At 43.0% G+C, this 20732-nt stretch overlaps 1 protein-coding gene across 1 annotated transcript in view; it reads left to right on the top strand.

Annotated features, from left to right (window-relative positions):
* The window catches only part of myo6b (myosin VIb), a 38317-nt gene extending 18185 nt beyond the window's left edge, over positions 1–20132 (top strand). The window contains exons 15-32 of the mRNA XM_008280007.1: positions 167–294; positions 1106–1201; positions 1834–2004; positions 3206–3244; positions 3402–3495; positions 3777–3907; positions 4735–4812; positions 4919–5048; positions 5842–5932; positions 7041–7191; positions 9475–9683; positions 9789–9867; positions 11391–11551; positions 11713–11754; positions 14153–14256; positions 16193–16327; positions 17348–17566; positions 18913–20132. Coding sequence (XP_008278229.1) covers positions 167–294; positions 1106–1201; positions 1834–2004; positions 3206–3244; positions 3402–3495; positions 3777–3907; positions 4735–4812; positions 4919–5048; positions 5842–5932; positions 7041–7191; positions 9475–9683; positions 9789–9867; positions 11391–11551; positions 11713–11754; positions 14153–14256; positions 16193–16327; positions 17348–17566; positions 18913–19112 — 2258 coding nt within the window. The 3' untranslated portion in view covers positions 19113–20132. The remainder of the gene's footprint in view (positions 1–166; positions 295–1105; positions 1202–1833; positions 2005–3205; positions 3245–3401; positions 3496–3776; positions 3908–4734; positions 4813–4918; positions 5049–5841; positions 5933–7040; positions 7192–9474; positions 9684–9788; positions 9868–11390; positions 11552–11712; positions 11755–14152; positions 14257–16192; positions 16328–17347; positions 17567–18912) is intronic.
* The last annotated feature ends 600 nt before the right edge of the window (positions 20133–20732 follow it).

The following is a 20732-nucleotide window of genomic DNA, read 5'->3' as shown; positions in this document are numbered from 1 at the left end:
GGGACCAGTGGAGGGAGGCCAGCTCTGGTGCATCATGTTTTCTTTTCTTTACTAGATAATGAGCAGCTGTGTTTTCTGTATATTCCCATTCATGCCGGTGTTGTGCTGTACACTGTAGAGCTGCTCTTTACACTGTGTCTGATACATCAGCGTTTGTTGTCTCCAGATCTGGTCGAAGCGAAGCTGGTGGGAATCCTGGACATTCTGGACGAAGAGAACCGTCTTCCTCAGCCCAGCGACCAGCACTTTGCTCTGGCCGTCCACAGCAAGCATAAAGACCACTTCAGACTGACGGTCAGGCCTCTTCCCTCCCTCTCTCTGTTTCTTACTCTCCTTCTGTCTTTGCTTTCTCTCCAGCGTTCTGCCATTGTTCTCCTTCTTTTGTTAGTCCGGAGAGACGTAGCAGCACATTGTTGTGTTTTTTCATTGTCATCATTTTTGCCCTTTCTGTTTGTAGCAGCAGTTTTGTGAATGACACGCCGTCTCAGCCTCTCCTCCCCCCTTCCTGTCTCTCTCTTTATCACTATTGTTTGTCGCCGCCCGTATCGTTGCGATGCATGAAATCCTTTCAGAAATGTGGCCTTGACACCGATTCAGAGCTTAAGCTTAGAGGTGGCTGCAGAAGGACTTATTACTCACATAAAAACCGTTCTATACATTTAATTGGCTGAAAACTTTTACTTAATGTAAAGAATATACGGTGAGCTCACGTTCTCACCGGGTTGTTTATCACGACTCTCACTGATGAATCCAGTGGAGCTTTTTTATTATTTTATTGTTAAGAATAATTAATGATCAGGGCCCTCAGGCTACACAAGATGGATGGATGGATGGATGGATGGATGGATGGATAGATAGATAGATAGATGGATCATTCATGCAAATAAACGTGTCAAAGAACTGCCAATTACCCAAAACTAGGTTTGTGAGATCAAACCTGTTCTGATTACGTAACGTCTGGCTTTTTTGTTGGGTTTTACTTCAGCTCAGTGCTTCATTCTCTTCGCTCAGTGAAGTTCTGCTGCTGCTGCGTAGATGCTCATGAATATGATGAGATCAATACAAGTGTTTTAGCACTATGCTGCGTTTTATGTCTCCCACTTAGGTTCCCAGGAAGTCCAAGCTGGCCGTCCACAGGAACCTCCGGGATGACGAGGGCTTCATCATCAGGCACTTTGCTGGAGCGGTCTGTTATGAAACGGTAATTCTGAACACAGATCTTATTACGGGATGCAGGAGGATGTTCGAAAAGTCCAGTAGGAGAGTCGCTTTTGAGGAAATTTCTCCATTTATTGCATGCATTGTATGTTAAGCATGGAGTTAATGGTTATTTTCATCACTGAGTCTTTGTTTGAACTATAAAATGTGAAGAAATACAACAAAAATATTCCCTCAAATCCTTCTATGATGTCTTTAAATTGCTTCTTTCAGCTGGCAAGCAATATTTTAGGTGACTATCATACAATATTCAACAAATAAAAGCAGAGAACTGACCAGTGATTTTCCTGCAGTCCGAGCAAATTGCAATAACTTTGACTATGAGGACATGTAGTTATAAAAATGAAGGTTTTTCTTGCATCAGGTGCTGCTCGGCTCAGCAGACGGCTGGAGCGCGCTGTGATTTAAGCAAAGAGGCAAAACAACATCTGACATGTTTGTACATTTAAAGTGAAGTGAAACTCTGTTATGTCTGAATGACAGAAGTTTGTGTCGTTATGGATGTAAAGTGAACTTAGCATTGCAGTGTTTTATAATGTGGTGCCACTTATCTGCATACAGAGAACAGGTGACCTGACCTGGCTTTGTAAAGTATTCACCCGTACGTTTCCACAGACTCGGTTCGTGGAGAAGAACAACGACGCCCTCCACATGTCCCTGGAGAGCTTAGTGTGTGAATCGAAAGACAAATTTGTCCGAGAGCTGTTTGAGAACTCCAGCACCTCCAAGGACACCAAACAGAAGGCCGGCAAGCTCAGCTTCATCAGCGTCGGCAACAAGTTCAAGGTTAGAAGCTTGTCATTTTTGATGTATTTATTTAGGAAGAAGTCCCTGGACATCACCGCCCCTGAATAACAAGTTTCCTTTCTGCATTATGACAAATGCTAATGAGCAAATAAAACTGTATTTTTTAATGCTAATGTGAATCCACTTTATTTAAACACTTCAGCGTTATTGTTGAGCCTTTTAATTCAAACACATGCAAATTATAATGTGAGCAGCTTAATTTAATTGTGTACGCTGTTGTTTGTGGTTCAAATTAAAGCTCAGGCTCATAAAAACGTCTTAATTTGATATTTGTCGATCCAGGAACTTTACTCACGTCCCGCTTTGTTGATTTGCTAAATTTAAATGCACTAATTTGTTATTAGAAGCGCTGTTGAGGGATTTTAGGTGAAACAGCTGCACGAATGTTTCTTTGCTTCTTTTCAAGCTTAAACAAAGTGTAATCTCCAGACCTGCTCTTTCACTTTTCCTCCTTCCTTCCTGTTTCCTCTCCTTGTTTAGGGCTCCCTTCTTAGATTTCCTTCCAATCTTCCTCCTTTTTCCTCTGAGGAATCCGTCCCTGGTGGATAAAGTCAGCTTGAGGTGTAATAGAGACGAGGTAGAAAACACGGGCGGCGAAAAACAAGAGAAAGAAAGAACAAGTGTGTTGAATGAGCCAGAAGTTCACAAGCTTTAGCTGCACGATGACGAAATGCATCTCTGCTTTGTTCAGCTACCACTTACCTCCGTGTGTTGGTCTCGGTTTCTTAATGCTAACGTAGCTTCTTGGTCATCATCCCTGATCCACCAGAAGCTAAAGAACAGAGACAGTGTGTGAGCCTCCACAAGACACTAAAATTAGTACATATCAATAGATGTTTACCGTTTGTCTTCATTTCCCCAGTTGGACACATGTTGAAGATGAATATGTCGTAATGAGCAGCAGTCATTACTGGAAGTAGCTTCAGCTTCAGCATTAAGCTGCTTTAAATGAGTTTGTAAATCATTATTAGTCTTATTGTTATACATGAAGTCGTTCAGGCTCTTTCTCCTATGGACTGTTGTTTGTGCTGTTTGTAAGCATGAATCCGTCTTTCCATGACTTGTATCTACGCTAATCACACGCCGACACATCATTTGAAACATCTGGTCTTTGCTGCCATTAACACAAATATTCAAAACAAGTAATTGCTCAGTTTGATTTGTCTGTTTGCTCACACAGACCCAGCTGAACCTGCTCCTGGAGAAGCTTCGCAGCACCGTGAGTACCGTTCACATCCCAGTGTCACTGTGGATGTTGTAGGAAACAAGTGTTCACCGAATGTGTTAACAGCTCTGCTACGTACACAGCATACATACGAGCAGGCTGAGAAGCACTGTGCTGAGTCAGAGCATTTTTATTCTGATTAACGTTGCAGGGATCAAGTTTTATCCGCTGCGTCAAACCCAACCTGAGGATGGTCAGCCACCAGTTTGAAGGGGCTCTGATTCTGTCACAGCTGCAGTGCTCAGGTAGGAACCAAACTCTGTTAATGTGTAGCTATGTTCACAGGTTATAGTCTTTTGGATGAGTAACGTACGAAGGTTTGGTCGACCTGATGTGGATCTACTGAGCAGTGGCAGCAGGTGTAACTCCATGACTACGGCCTGCCCAAGAACAAAGGGAAAGAAATATATGTTTATGTCTTTTGTTGTGTTTTATTTTTCCGTCCTGATATGATCCTGATCCTGTTTCTGTCCAACAACATTTCTCTATCAACCATGTTTCTTCTGCGTGTGTTTTCCTTCCATAGGGATGGTGTCAGTGCTGGACCTGATGCAGGGCGGCTTCCCGTCCAGGGCGCCGTTCCACGAGCTCTACAACATGTACAAGCAGTACATGCCGGATAAACTCACACGACTCAATCCACGGCTCTTCTGCAAGGTAAGCGCACATAAATCAATAGTTTCCTCCTCGACTGGAAACATTCAGTGTTTACTGTCCCTTTAAGCGATGAATTAATCTGTTTAACATAAAGTCTGATTAGTCGTGTACGACGGAGTGTTTGGGCCGCATTAAGAGAAATAGTTTTCCACAGACTTCGAGAATAAAGTCGCAATATTACAAGAAAAAAATTTACATTTTACAAGAATAAAGTCGTAGTATTACAAGAAAAAAAATCGTAATTTACAAGAATAAAGTCAGAATTTTACAGTAAAGTCGGAACATCATGAGAAAAAAAAAACGTAATATATGTCATAATATTATAACAAAAATAAAGTCATAATTTTACAAGAATAAAGTGGTAATATTAAAAGAAAAAAATTGTAATATTACAAGAATAAAGTCGGAAATTTACCAGAAAAAAAATCGTAATATTAGAAGAACATTTTTTTAATATTATAAGAAAAAAGTCGTAATTTTACAAGAATAAAGTCGTAAAAATGTTTCACAGCCCTCATTTTGACAACCTTCCTCTTCTAAAACAACTGGTTTAAATGTTAAGACTTTATTCTCGTAAAATTACAACTTTTTTTCCTCATAATATTAATTTTTTTTCTTGTAATATTACGACTTTGTTCTTGAGGTCTGTGTAAAACTGTTTCTCTTAATGTGGCCCAAACACTCATCTAGTTGTGATTGTTCAATGCAAAAAAAAAAAAACCCACACTGACCCATTTAGGAAAAGGCTTAACAAACATAAATAGTTCAGTGGCCTGAATTCCTCCCACATATACAACATCACTGAATGTACATGTGCTCCTTTGTAGGCTTTGTTCAAAGCTCTGGGACTAAACGACAACGACTTCAAGTTTGGATTAACAAGAGTGTTCTTCCGCCCCGGAAAGGTGAAATATTAACGTCGTAGGTCGTTATGTGGAACTCTAGCTCAGGAGAATTCCTCTAAATTACAAAGCTAATAGACTGATTTGTGTGTGTGTGTGTGTGCATCAGTTTGCTGAGTTTGACCAGATCATGAAGTCGGACCCGGACCACCTGGCAGAGCTGCTGAAGAAGGTCAACAAGTGGTTGCTGTGCAGCCTGTGGAAGAAGGTGCAGTGGTGCTGCCTGTCCGTCATCAAACGTAGGTCCAATCCAGCAAACAATCAATCAGTAGTGATGGTGTTTAGGGTTTATTTCTGGTTTGTCAGTCCTCCAGTGGACAGAACTTGTTGTATTTGAGTCGAGATAATATGAAAGTTTCTGTAGATGTTTGAAAAACATGTAATTTAGTTAAACTTCCTGTTCAGCTCTTCTGTTTGTCTGTATACGTACCACTGCCTGTCCTGAGTCCATTTATCCTCGCTGGTATTTCACTCTTTCATTCATTATTTCTGAATATTAAATGAAGCCTGTAGCCAGATTCAGTTCCTCGTACCATTACAGTCGGTGCCAACCCATCGATCTCCACCGTTCAGCAGAGTGCAGGCCGCCCTCTGCTTATGTGTGTGAAAGCATCAAATGAAATTACAGTTCTGACCGAGCGCTGCCTCTGCTTGACCACACATTCCCCACATTAGTGCCTTAAAGGAAACGTACGCGTCTGGTCGCGTTCATTTATTATTATTTCCTTCCTATTATTCCAACATGTCACCTTATTGTCGCTGTTTATGATTTATTTAGTATCATAATTAGAGCTTTAACTTTCCAGGTCAGTTAGTTTCATTGCTTTGCTTTGATTCTTTTCTATTTTATTTTTTTTAAATGAGCGCTTTCCTTTTAGCATTTTATGTCACATTTTAGTATCGTGTCCACATGATACCGATTTGCTGAGCAAGAGCAAATAAACGTGTGAATAAAACAGGAAGTAGTCGTGCAGATGCATGAGTGTCCTTCTTGAGTTTTTGTAAATCCTTCTTTTGATTTCCCAACAACAGTTCGGAACAAGATGAGCTACCGAGCTTTGGCCTGCATCAAGATCCAGAAGACCGTCCGCATGTGGTTGTGTAAGAAGAAGCACAAGCCGCGGTGAGTTGCTGTCACACTGGGACACGAAGCTCAGCCCATTTCCTCTCACACACATGTTGTTCTTTCTGTTTGTCGTGCCCTTTGCTCTCTTTTTTTTTTCTTTTTCTTTCAACCTGTGTGCTTTACATTTATACACATTCACGCTTGGTGGGTTTTGATGGCTTTCCCCACATTTACGATTTCAAATCAATCCAGAATGTCATCGGTGGACCGCGGTGACACGAGGCCTCGCTGCTCCGCTTTGGGTGAAAGCAGTCACACAGACCATCGGTTTCTCGATAGTTTTTTGGAATTAGATTTTTGTGAGTGGCAGCGGAGGAAATGTTTCCAGCATTCAGACACACTCAGTGTTCGGCTTTTAAATGGGAATGTTTTGTTTTTGGTGAGAACTGGAAGTATTAAGAGGCAGCTACGGTGTCTGTGGTATGGAAAGATGTCTGCTAGGATGTTATGTTTTTAGAAGTCAGAGTAAAATAACAGTGTAATGCAACGTAATTCTGAATGAAACAGAATATATGATGAGGATTTAATTCATTAGAAATTGTCTGGTTGTCGTATAAAGCTGTAGGATCGCTGGATTTCACCTGCAACTATTTCCCACGCATCATAGCCTAGAGATGGAAGAAAAAGAAAACTGATGAATTTGAGCACAACTGAGATCCAAACAAACACTTCTGATTAATTCTCTGAAGCTCACAAGCTAACGGTCAAGGGCAGCTCTGCATGATGGACGGGCTAAACTAGTGGAAAACAATTATGTTTTATTGTGTTACCTTCTGTTTATACCCTTGAGTTCAAGACAAATGAGAACCTGTTCTCAATTTACCTACCTGGTTAAATAAAGGAAAAATAAATAAATAAGTCATTAAACTATAACAATAATCAGGGGGTTTTGATATGAAAGTAGTTTTCTGGACGTTTGTTTGGCAAACGAGACAAACGGAACAAGGTCGCAGGATTTCAACTTGGAAAATATGTTTTTATTTTATAATATTTAACACTAAATCACTTCCTTAACAAGTTTGTTTTTAATTAGTTGCCTTTTAAATCGACCTGCTCTGATTTTTCAGTAACATATTCGTGTGTACGTTTTTCTCTCCTCCCGTAGAATCGATGGGATGGTGAAGGTCCGAACCCTGAAGAAACACATGGAGCGGTTCAACAAGGTGGTGAACGGGCTGAAGGAGGGCAAGCAGGAGATGGCCAAACAAGTTCAGGAGCTGGCTGCCGCCATAGATGCTCTGCTGGCCAAGATAAAGGTGAGGCGTCGAGATGATATGGTAACCCTGGTTACCTGTCCAGGTGAACCTGCCTTCACCCTGAGTCAGCTGGGATAGACTCCAGCCCCCCACCACCCCAGTGAGGATTAAGCAGCATGTTAGCTTAGCATAAATAGCTGCTAACTGAGGCTAACAGCTAGCCTAGCTCAGTCCAAAGGTCAAACAGTCCTCGAGGTCTTCAACAAGGTTTGGACAACTTTTTTATTTTTTATTTTTTTTACCACTTTTAGGAATTTTGGACACTTTTTGTTGAAGTCACCTCATTTTGGACACATTCTGAGGAATTTCTCTTATTTTGAGTCATTCTGGACACATCTGTCTTCATCTTGGGCAGGTTGAACAAATTCTGTCCACTTCCAACAATCTCTGAGTCATTTTGGCCAAATTCTCCAGTCACTTCTTGTAGATAAGAGATAGATTGATGTTCACATGCTCTGAGCTTTGGGGAGTATTTTGTTGTTCTGCTTTGTATGCATTTATTTGGAGAAGATCCTTCAGAGCATGTTGCTTGAACCCTGACCGACTCCTGTTTTAAATGGCTACCTGCACCCACACCCGGAGCTCTCCATCCTCTCCTTGCTGAAGAAAGCCTCGTCTCTGTGTTAAACACTCTGGCCTTTCCTAAGTGTGCGGTGCCCTTTTCTCATTCTTTGTCTCAGAATCAATATTTTCAATCACCTCAGGATAAAAAAGAAGAGCTCGGTGAAGAAGAATCCTCTCCTCGCCAATAATTTAATTTAGCGAGGCTGTTTTGCTAAATTATCAAACTCGGTTAGCGAAATCCCAGCTCTCCCTTTGCAATAAGCACCCATCTTATTGGACCCTTAAGGTATCGCAGATCATATTCAGACATCCTCGCGCTGAATCCTCTGCTCGTTTTCTTTTTGTAGTTACCTGTACACAGTCAACAAGTACGTTCAAGTGCTTAAAGGTTCCTCGAGGTTCCCTGATTGACACTAAAGAGCCAGTTACTCCTGGCCCCTGTATCCCAATCAATCAGGCCACCTCCCCAATGCTCATCTTTTAGCCTATTAGCATCCCCGCTGTCGACACTCAGGCCGTTCTGAGCGCTTAGAAATTGCTCCCGGCATGGCATCCCTGCGTGAATAATGCATGAGACGCCAGTGACTGTCATTCAGACCTTTATATACGTTGGGGACGAGGCCTTGTCATCTTCCCTCCCTGTGTCACTGTTAGACTCACTCTAATGAATCTTCACAATGCGGCGACCTCTTCTCCCCCAGATGATTGTCTGACAAGTATGTGGAGGATTGAGCGGCTTGTGGCCGTCGCAGCAAAGTGACAGCGTCAGTCAGCGTCTCACTTGTTGCCACAGAGTTGTGATACGGGAACAGAAATGTGTTCCAAGTAAAGGTGGCTGGACTCCAGATCCTGATCATTTCTGTTTCACTCACAGGACACAGTTTAGTTCCAACAAGCTTCCTGCAGGCATCAGTTTTATTATTAATACAGTCGTGACTCGATAATCGACCCTTAACAATCCTAAACCTGCTATCCGACAGGTTTTTAGAAAAAACCAACAGAACCCATAAAAACAGCCTTAACATAGCGACAGCCTTGGATTCTGACTCCGACATGACATTTAATGTCACCAATCAGGATGACGGCGTATTATCTGACTGAACAATCCCACAGATTGGCTACGTTCACACTGCAGGACTTGATGCTCAATGAGGATTTCTTTGTGACTTCCTTCACGTTTCCACTTCAATGCGACTTGTATGTGATCTGCTGTGTGAACTTCATACGAGCCAAAAGTGTCCCGCATGCGCAGAAGAGGACACGACGACGTCACACGCAGCGAGCGTGCTCAGCGTTTATGGAAGTAAACATGGATGGTAACGGTGGAGCGTATCTGCCACTCCCCCGCCGCCACCGATGGAGGAAACAGAAGTGTGAGCGCTAACTAAACTAGCATCAGCAGCCAAGTACTGCCTGTGTGTTCTGGACACTTCCACCCCGTCAGAGCGCTGCCCCGGGGTGGAAGTGGACGTTCAAGCATCAAGCCCTCCTCGTATCTGGACCTCCGTCTGGACAATCCGACAGCCTTGATATCCGACATAAAGAAGGTTTTACATTTAGTGTCAGTTTATCGAGTCATGACTGTGATTACTTTGCAGTAACATTGTTCAAAGCAGCTCGTGTCTTTAAACCCCACTGAGGTAAAGCATTTGATAGTTGGATTAAGAAATGTTCTGCTTTGTGGCCCTGACCCGTCGTCCTTATTCCCTTCACCTCCAGGCCACCGTGATGACCTGGAAGGAGATCGACTCCGAGTACCAGGGGCTGGTGAAACGCTCCGAGAAGCTGCTGTCCTCCATGCAGAAGAAGAAGCAGGAGGAGGAGGAGAGCGAGAGGCTGAAGCACATCAAGGAGGAGATGGAGAAAGAGAGGAAGAACCGGGAGAAGGAGGAGCAGCGGCGCAAACAGGAGGAAGAGGACCGACGACTGTGAGTGACGTGTTTAGTGATTATAACGATGTATGGCTGTCCAGCTGTCGGTCTGTGTTTCTCTTTATAAATATTGGTTTCCTTTTCTTTTTTTTAATATTTTAGGAAAGCAGAGATGGAGCTGAAAAGAAAGCAGGAGGAGGAGGACAGAAAAAAGAGGAAGGAGGAGGACAAAGTTCTGCAGGTGTGGCCTTCCTACAGGGGGATATTTTTCTATTGAACTCTCCAGAAACGTAGGAAAACAACTGACGAATTCTCCACTGGAATCGTAATCTGAAAAATTCAAATTTCCACTTAAATGAATTGATTTGACCGACCATTTAAATCCTGCTATCATAATTAACTTAGAATGGTTTCTCCCCTGTTTCCAGCTTCTACACAAACATCCAACTGAGCATTATATTGGGTGTAGATAAGATGAGATCTATAACAAAATGCAACCCTTGTTCGCCAGCCTCAGCCTCCTAACAAGCTCACAGCGCAGGGTCGGTGACATTAGATACCACCGATCCACCAGAACCCACAGAAACCTGGTTTTAATCATTTGATTTCAAGAAAAAATGCCCAAAAAGTACTGGTTCCAGCATCTGGACCATGGTTCTGTCTGAAACTCTTTATGGCATTTAATCCCTTCACTACACTCAACTCTTCTCCTGTAGGTCAGCATCACATGTCCCACCTTTTCTTTACCATCCATCCATCCGTTGTTCTCACATCACATCCCTCCTTTATGTTGCAAACCCGTCTTTCTATTCACCACAGACCGGTTGGGTATTAGCATGCGGGTTTCCTGTCCGGTAGGGAGACGGGTGACACCAGGCTGTCAGAAGCCACACGTCTCAGGAGACTCTTTGCAAAGTTTGTTTATCTGCAGCTCTGAGGCTCAAAGTGCACCAGTGAAGTTTCTCTGCTTTGACTTTGATGGCTTTTGCTGTATGTTCTCTGCTGTGGTCAGAGGTTAGTCCGGCACGACTCCTGAAATATACCGCAGCTTTTATTGCCTTATTTTCTGAAGAGAGCCTCTCAGGTGTTCCTCCTCTGGTAGCTTGATAGATATCAGTCAACACAAATGACTTCTGAAGCTCTTGTTATTTAATGAAATGTGAGTGAGGAGGACACATGCATTCAATTTGTTATGTTTAGGGAAGACTGAAGTAACGAAAGTTAGTTAGTTAACTTAGTAAAGACTCAAACTGACGAGGATGGTACCAAAGACAGTGCTGAAGGTCTTTGGGTTTTAATGCTTCACTTTGGTCGCGTCCACAGCTGCTGATTAGACGTCCTGCAGGATGAATAATGCAGCGTGTTCTCACCTGGAGATTTATTCATATTTAAAGGTCCTCAGAGAAAAGTGACCATTGTGGACTTCATTACTGGCTCTCTATAACAAGACAGTGGATAGATTGTACAGCATGTTGATAGATTTATGGAGCAGTTAATTCTTGTTCATATGAAACTTCAACCACGAGTTTGAATTTGGGACAAACTACAAACTTCCAAGTGATAATTATTGCATGTTTGTCTGCGGTATGCCCCGTTCTGTCTAGACAAATGATCAGCAGAGCTTTATTAGCTGCACAAACACTGGATGAATCGGTCTAATCAGGCTTGGCCACACAGCAGAGCTCCGTCTGGCTCATGAGGTTTATGTAGTTTTTGTACAATCACATTAAGAGCAGAAGTGTTGTGGTGTTTGTGTGTTTGTAGGCGGAGCTGGAAATCCAGTTGGCTCTGGAGCGCGAGGAGCAGGTCCAGCACGCCGCCATACTGGAGCAGGAGAGGAGGGACCGGGAGCTGGCCATGAGAATCGCTCAGAGCGAGGCGGAGCTCATCACTGAGGAGGCGCAGCTGGATGCAGCGCTGCGCAGGTATAACACACACACACACACACACACACACACACACACACACACACACACACACACACACCGTGCACATGTTTACATGTGTGCAGTGTAAAGTACAGAAGTAATGCTGACCTAAACACATGTGGATAACTGCATCTCTCCTGTTGCTGTGTTTTCCCCAGCGATGGGCTTCTTCCTATTTCTGCAACCTCAGCCAGATCCATGTAAGATATATCAGCACAGCTTTCTGTCCACGTGAACCAACACCGACCGTAGCCGCTCCCTCCCTCCGTCCTCGTCTTAGTCCCTAACATAGCCCTGAATCTCTCACTTCCTTTAAATACCTGCACAATTACACCAGAATCACAAAACCAATGAAAAAATCTCTAATTTTTGCTGTCAAGAAATCTCCACTCAGATTGTTCCGATGATCTGTACGTGTTCTTATACGTGATTCTAATTAAGCGAAATCATTGGTGACCCAGAAATGAAGACGGCAAACCGAATCCTAAATCAGACGTGGTGGACGATATGCAAAGTGTGATGATTGTTTTTCTGATCTAAGTTGTCTGCAGTCTCCTCCGTCGTGGTGCGCCTCCTCAAAAACTCAATATTTATCTGTACATGTTATGTTGAACTTGATAGATGTGATCGATCTCCAGCTCTACACAGTCTCACAACCTTTATTCTTTGACATCAGTGGCTTTTAATTCCTAAATGCTTAGAGTTCCTACACCCTGATAACAGCTCACAATATTCATGTAAACTACAGAATTGAACCACTGATGTTTACTGAGCTCATCGTTAATGTTGACACTCAGCTTTGTGTGAGTGAAGAGGTAGAGATGAAAATAACAGAGGCACAGAACACTAAATTAGGTTCTTTTAGGTGTGTTATCAAGATCTTCATATGACCTTTTACCATAGTGGGAAAAAGATATGTTTAATATTTGAGATCAGTTTAACTCAGGATCCAGGATACAGTGCCGACATGTGGGCAGTTCAACCAGAAAGTGATCATTTCTTCTCAAATTGTTTCATTAAAAGAAATTTTGAAGGCAGAAAAGAAGAAAGCAAAAATACCTCCGCTACACCCCGCTCTGTCCTCTATGTCACTTATTTACTGTTTCCTCTATAATAAATAAACACTCAGTAGTTTGTTCTGTAACGAACTGGAAACACATTACATTGGAGTATTTTGGCAAAAAGTGGTGCACATGCCATGAGTAGTACTTTTTCCTTAAATTTTCAGGAATAGTAAAACAGCAGCAGGCAGGTATAGATCACTGTGTAGTGAATCTGTACCAGACAGAGCCACTGATGGAAAACAAACCGTTTACTGAAACTCCTGAATGTCTAACAACTACTCACCAAGTCTTATCGCCTTATTTCGCTAAACCTTAGTCCTAATTTGACATATTTTTAAATACAATCTGTAGCCCAGCGTCTCTCTTTAATGCCAGAAGGTGTTCTCCCAGAGTCAGAGCAGGCCTTATCTGCAGCTCCTCTCAGCAAATTGCATTTGATCCAGTCGTCTGCTATCTCCTCAGCGCTGGCTCAAGGCTCCGTGCTGCAGGTGTCTCTAACTGTTCCTGTGAGTCAGCTGAGCCCCGACAGCCACCAGGAGATCCACCACGTGTGAGCAGAGTGCAGAGATTAAGCACATGAAAGCTTTTAGACGTATAGACGCACTGGCTGGCCGGGCTGGTGCAGCAGCTAGGGGACGACAGAAAGACCTCCATCGTCCTCCTCCTCCAGCCTTTCCCATTTACCTACTGCCAAAGCAGAGCCCTGGCTGTCGCTTCACTTCCCCTTCTTCGTTCCCCTTCCTCTAAAAAAAAAAAAGTACAGCTTCTTCCTTGGTTGATCACCACACTGGCTGGCTGGCTGGCGCATGTCTCAGGCAGGACGACAATGATCCTGAATGGGTTTAATCTTTCCAGTGATTTGTAGATCAGCAGCCCTCTACTCAGAGACATTAGCAGCTACGCCAACTGTAAATAGAGGGGGCAAATCCTGCGTATTATTGAATTAGCAGCCGCGGCTCAGCAGGGAAGCTGGAGACTTGAGCTCAGAGCTCTGTTAGGGAGCTGAAACTCCACCGACTGCCGTTTGTGTATAAAAGCGCTGCACGGTTACAGCTTGTGTGTCAGCATTCTGTCTTTCTCTGTAACCGAGGCTCGACAGAACGCTCTGTACTGCAGGTAGAAGTAAACTAATGTGTGGAGTTCAAACTGCTGTGCAGCTTCCCTGCTGACTGGCTTCTAATGAGGATTTACTCCAGACAACGAGGAGCACCAAGAAACTACACATAATAAATCTAGTTTTCCTCTAATCATTTCTTTTGTGTTCTGACTGTGCTTGGAGATAATTACACCCAGCATACTTCCTCATCAGTGGCTGATTTCTTCTATGTAAAGCTCATCATACTGGATTTATTATGTTCTGTTTCTGCTGTTCTTTTGGAAACTAACACCTCTCCCAAATCACATTCAGTGTTGAAAGTGACAAAACCGAAGCCCTCTACGTCTCATCCTGCCGCCTTTTCACGCTTACCTTTCTACACTTTTTTTTTTTTTTTTCCATTCTCTCTCACCTGCGTTCGTCTGTTCACCGCCGCAGGGGTCCTCAGGTGCAGGCGACCAAAGCTGCTGCCGGCGTGAAAAAGTACGACCTCAGCAAGTGGAAGTACGCCGAGCTGCGAGATGTCATCAACACTTCCTGTGGTGAGAGAGCTCGAACACGCCCAGCTCCAGTCCGACGCTGCGTCTGAGTGTTTGTGTGCTCCGAGGCAACCGGTGCACGCAGACTTTAGGTGTCGGAGCCGTCGGCGAGGTTCATGCTGCACCTCTTCATCCCAAATGTATTTACAGTTCTCAGCCCCGCACATTAAATAATTCAGCAGCAGCTCATGTTTTGGCATTTTTGAGACCCGAAGCCACGGGGCAGCATCGCTCTCTGCACCGGCTATTCATCTGCTCTTTGTGTGGTTCTGCTCGGAGCTGCCAAAGTGGCTGTTAAAAAGCTGAGACTGCAGCTGTACAGACACAAGATGTCTTCCCCCACCCTCCTGAAAAACGCGAGGATGTGGCGAGTACAGCTGCTGTGGCTCATCGGCTTGTGTTTTAGTGATGGAGAGAGGAAATTATCGCCATTATGGAGGATGGCTGACTTTTGCTCTTCCTAGTCATTCCCAGCCAACCCTCTCCTCAGTCAGCATGAAAAGCAGATTCCTTTCTGCCGGCTCCCTCGCCGATGCCTCAATTACGGCCACTGTGTACAGTACTCTGATCAGTGTTAGGCACTCTGATATCCCCTGTGGGATTCCAAGGACATCTGGCTAATTTGTGGAACCCATTTGCTTTGATGGTGTTACCGAAAAACTGTGCTTCAAGTCTGAACTGATTATAGCCTTATGGTCGCTAAAAACACGGCGTTTTCTTTATATTTCATAACCGCGAAGGCGACACATTGTCAGCGCACACGCTAAATGTAAAACATCAAACTGTTCTTATCTGATGATCATGATTTAGTCCCTCAGTGTGTTTCGGCTATTTTGTCTTTATTAGTAGTACTATCAAAAATACTACAACTACCCGATTATATCACTAACTACAAGACCAACAGGATTATAGATCATCTATCCAAACATCCTACACACAATATTTCATTAAGCACAGTGTGAAATTTATTTACCTTCCTCTGGGTGTCTGTATGTTAAATATGTAGCTCAGCACACAGATTGGAAGAAACAACTGGCTCGTCTTTGTCCAAATCTGTGCAGTGAAGCATCTAAAGCTTAATAATTAACTGGTCATATCTGGGTGAAGCTCATCATCTCATCATCTGCACCGTTATCGGTCCTGTTGCACCTCCACACCTTCAATCTGAACTCTTTTGATAATCTAAATGTAAATATCAGTATATCTGCACCATCAGTGTTCTTGTACATAATACCACAGTTCTATGGTTCTTATTTAAATTTAACTTTAATTCTTCACTCCACAATATTTTTTTGCTTCTGCTTTGCGCCGTTACAGTTATTTTTGTTTTGAGTTACTTTTTTTTTTTAGCTATTTTTATATTTTTTTCTTGTACCTTACTCTATATTTATTGTTGCACCGACCCACCAGAACAAACTCCTCGTGTTGTGTAAACTATACCTGGATTCAGCTTTATAAAAGCATCAAGTTGTAGTTCTACCTGGTTTTATGTGCACAACTGTTTCCTGTTACTGGCGTCGTGGCTTCACACTGAATTGAAAGATGTGAGCGTGGTAGCAAACACATTTCACCAAATGTCAAAGAAGTATTCCTGAAACTTATTTTTGAGAATGAAGTTCACTCAGATGTCGTCCATCTTTTTAACACTTGTGAATTAACGTTCCTAATTTTTTAATCAGCGTACAGTTGATGTCATCTGATCCGTTCCTTTGGCTTAAGTTCAACTGTTTACTAAAGTTGTGATACACATCCTGCTGTTAGAAATCCAAATAATAGTTTCTCCGGATCATCCTTAACTGATAATATCTCACTTCCAGATCTTTAACTAGTTTCCAACACGTAGAAACGATCGTTCCTTCCTCTCTACTTTATTACTCGATGGTGTCGCCAGCTTGTGCCTGCAGTGGCTTCCTGACTGCTTACTGATGCCGTTTTGCAGACATTGAGCTGCTGGCAGCCTGCAGAGAGGAGTTCCACCGCCGCCTCAAGGTCTACCACGCCTGGAAGTCCAAGAACAAGAAACGCAACGACGACGGGAGCGATCAGAGGGCTCCTAAATCTGTCCTGGACTACGGTTAGTGTTATTCTCTGTGTAATCCTGCTGCTCTGCATTTCTTCATGGTGATGCTGCACCTGGGGATGGGAGCATAAATCTGCATACTCGCATACAGCGTTCAGCACATACACACCGTAAACAGTCCCATGTGCACAGCTCATCGTCGGCACATTAGGCTACAGGTGACAAGTCTTTATTTCCCCTACTTTAGCCTCTTGCCTCCATTGGCAGGGATTAATGACCTGCACACAAATAACCTGCCTCTGTTTCCCAACATTCAATTAGCTAACGAAACGCCAAGGCCCAAAAATTCAGCCGCCTGCTGTCTGCCTCTGTCAGAAATATTTGTTCTAATTAGCAAGTAACTGCCAGCTACTCCCTGTTAGCTTCAGCGGCTGCTGGTGTGACAGCTTTGCTCTGCTCGTTTCATTCTCAGCTCAACCAAGCATGCTGCGTCACACACACACACACACACACACACACACACACACACACACACAGCAGTATTATTTAGCTGCTCACTGGTGCACTGAGCTTCTTTTCTTGTTCATTTTTGAAACAAGCTTTGGGTTTGATGGGCGACGGGAACATTAGATGCTACGTCTACTTCGGCTGTAGTTCCTTGCGTTTCTGTTTTGATCTGATTGCTCTTGAAAGCTGTTTGGATCCCGTTGTTGGATTCTCCAGATGCAGCAGGGCTCCTATCAAGGCCCTTTCATAAGAGGCTAAGAGCTTTCCCTTCCTCTGCGTGTGGTATTTACCTGAGCGTTTCCTGGGTATTGTTTGATCCTGTGTGTTTGAAAGTCTTTCCTTTCCCTGCTCGCTGTGTTCTCTCCTTCTAGCAAACCTGTTCCAAGGTGATTTATTTTAGTCCAGATAGCAGGTGCTTGTTGTGAATATTCATTGCGATGCTCCTCTCAACATAATGGCTTTAATTGGATTCCAGCCATAAACCTGAAACCTTAATGGTCCACAAAAAGGTCAATATACTCCTAAAACAAATCTGGGTGTTAATGGTCGCGCTCTGTTCCACCACAGCTGAGCAGAACCCGGCTCCGCCGATGACGGCCCAGCACCAGGAAGTGGCCATGAACCGGCAGCAGCGTTATTTCCGCATTCCTTTTATCCGACCCGCTGACCAGTACAAGGACCCCCAGAACAAGAAGAAGGGCTGGTGGTATGCCCACTTCGACGGGCCCTGGATAGCCAGACAGATGGAGCTGCACCCAGACAAACGGCCCATCGTGCTGGTCGCCGGTGAGTCAACACGTTTCCCTTTTGTCCTACCGAAGACATTCATGTTCAGGAAATTAATTTAAGGCAACAATTCAGAGATTCTCAATTCTTCTGACCATCTGAAATGAATCAGTACCAACTTCTGGCCTCTCGTCTCACATGGAGGACGGCTGAGTCACATCATTCTTCTTTTTTGGATTGTTCAGTTTAAAGCCGTTCTGGAGGTTTCTTTGGAGAAGCATCTAATGCGTCACAAGAAATTTGTATTGTATAAAGCAGTCCTTTTTATGACAGAAATGGTTTCTTTCATATTCTTTCTACACCTTGTGAAGGATCCAAATGTTCAGACGATTCTGAAAGTCTCAGAAAAGAGTAAAAAATAAAAAAGCCCATCACGATTCTTCTCAGCTCAAACTAAAATCTTGTAGCTGCTTCTTTTATATATTTCAAAAAGTCCAAAGGTATAATTAATTTATGAAGATAAACACAAAGGGCAGCATAAATCAGAATCAGAAATACTTTATTGATCCCTGAGGAGGGAAACTGCTTCCTGTTACAGATGCTCCCAATCAAAAGTCTTAAAAGAAGTAGGAAATATATAATAAAATATAAGTATTAATATGAAATAAAATATGTCTAAACATGAAATATAAATGTACATTCTGCTCTTGTATATGTATATACAGTTTAATAATAAAAAGCCTACGTTTAGATTACCGTAATGTCTGGACTATGGAGGCACCTGAATATAAGCTCCACCCACTGACTTTAAACAGGAAACCAGGTGTGTACATATCCAGGCTGCAGGTGTCTCTAAGCTGCAGGTGTCCACGTTGGAGCATGAGATATTTACACAGAAAGATGTTTTAACCTTTAATTAAATGCGTAGCGGTAACATACACAGATACGTACCGTAGAGGCTTTTTTCTGAACACTTCCTGTAACACGGCTGGTTAAGGAAATAAAACTCCAGCAGCTACCAGGAAAAGTCACTGATGGCTATCTTCATCTTCTTCCTGCACTGAAACCACTAAAGTCGTCTTCTTCAGTGTTTTCAGGAGCTGAACAGCCTCAGAATCACTTCATCACTTCCTCAGTCTCTCTGTCGTCGTCGCTCTCAGCCTCACTTTGGTCTCGAGGCAAAAAAATCCATAAATTAGCCGCTTTGTTGTTTAAACCGCAGCGTTCAGAACGTGTGAGAAAAGTAGAGGCTTATAGTCCAGACATTACGGTACTTCAATCACAGTTTAAGAGCTAATTTGTAAACTTTTTATGATGTTGTTTGGTCATTAAATGTACAGCAGCATCTGTGATCCAGTAAATGTGCTGTCAGTAAACCTCCCTTCCCTCCTCATTAACGCCACCAGGTAAAGACGACATGGAGATGTGTGAGCTGAGTCTGGAGGAGACGGGTTTGACCAGGAAGAGAGGGGCGGAGATCCTGCCCCGGCAGTTCGAAGAAATCTGGGAGCGCTGCGATGGGATCCAGTACCTGAAGAAAGCCATCGAGAACAAGCAGGCCCGCCCAACCCACGCCACCGCCATGCTTCAGAGTCTCCTCAAGTGAACCGCGACGTCAGACCGCTGCTGAAACACGACACTGATGCACCTGTGGGATGTGAGGAAGTCACCGCAGACAGAGATGCTCTGAACACAACCCTCCTGTAGGCGCTCAGCGCTTCATCCGCTGAACCGTCTTTAGCTGTATGTCGTTTATTTTTTAAATGTCTTTGCATTTTGCTGTGAAGCACCTTGTCGGTGCAGCATTAACACTAGTCTTCTTCCTAATCTATGCTTGAATGGAATGTCCCACCGTGAGGCCTTGAAATGCAAAATCTGCACACCACTGAGTCTTAACCGGTGCACAGCCTGCACAGCTATAAAGCTGGAACCTGATTTACTGGACAGGGAGTCTGTGTGGAGATGCTTTTAATGGCGTGTGGCCGAGCCGTGAAGTCATGCTCTATGCTAATATTACGACTATAATTATCGTTTAGTGTCTCTGAATATGTCTCATGTTGGTAGAATTAATTGCATTTTCAACACACGGGCAGTTTGTAAAATAAACAGCTGCTGATTTTCTCTCTCAGATTTGGTGACAATCATGAAGTCATATGAAGGGAATAAGTTGTTTAATCTGAAGTAAAACATAAAAGATTTGAACTGCGATGAAGTTTTTAGATCACTTTAACAGCTCCGTGAAGCAGAACGTACTTTTTCTTGCAGGATCACTTTTTCATAACATCTTCTTACTCGTTTTCTTTACGTCGACTCTTGAGATTCTTAAAAAGGGAACTTTTTTTTTTGTATTGTTGCTCGTTTGTTAAGCGAGAGGGAAACGTTTTCATGTTCTCATGTTTGCAGTTTTGTGGCTTTGGGCTTGTTTTACAGTCAGTAATGTCATTTGTGTGTGTGTGTGTGTGTTCATGTGATATTTTATTAAGCTGATGACTTGACTCCTCCGTTTGATAGACCAGGACCTGTTGTTTAGACTCACTGTGGTCGACTTTCCTGTAACTGCTGAGTCACTGTCACGTGTCCCGTCTCACTGGACTGCTGTAGGAAATAAACCTGCTCCTGGATTGTTCTTCATTGTTACGTCTTTAGAAGTTCCTGCGCATAATTGACAAGTGAGAATTCACAAACAGAGCTGTTAGTGGTCAGCGCTCTGTAATGGATCTGACATCCTAATGCTAATAGCAGCTAATGAGATTAGCGCGCAGACTAATTAAACAACAAAGGATGATGTTGTGCAGATGTCGTCACCGGGCGGATGCTTGTGAGGCCAATTAAGTGATCAACAGGATTAAAACTTAAGGGCTTCTCCTCAGTGGATATGTTTTTATAAACTTCAGGTTTTACCGCTTGTTTTTATTAAATTAATATCAGCGAGAAACGAGATCATAAAAATACTTGAGCTCCATTTGGACCGTATTTCTCTCATATTGTAGATTTTTCAGCTCTTAACAGTAGTAACAGCACGTGTCCTTGATTCAACTACAGAGACTAATGTTGTATTTTAATCCTACCAGGTTTGTTGACAACAGTATTTTAGTTCTGTTTCCTGTGTGTGACTCAGTTACAAACAGCTGTAATGTTCTGAGCAGCCAAAAACAGACAAACACTTATTTTCTTAAAAGAACACTTTTATTATTTAGCTTGAGATGTAAAATGTGTAAAATAAAAA

Source organism: Stegastes partitus, unplaced genomic scaffold, assembly GCF_000690725.1.
Source record: "Stegastes partitus isolate 25-593 unplaced genomic scaffold, Stegastes_partitus-1.0.2 Scaffold178, whole genome shotgun sequence".
Classification (NCBI taxonomy): Eukaryota; Metazoa; Chordata; class Actinopteri; family Pomacentridae; genus Stegastes; species Stegastes partitus.
This window is presented reverse-complemented; position numbering and strand designations above follow the sequence as displayed.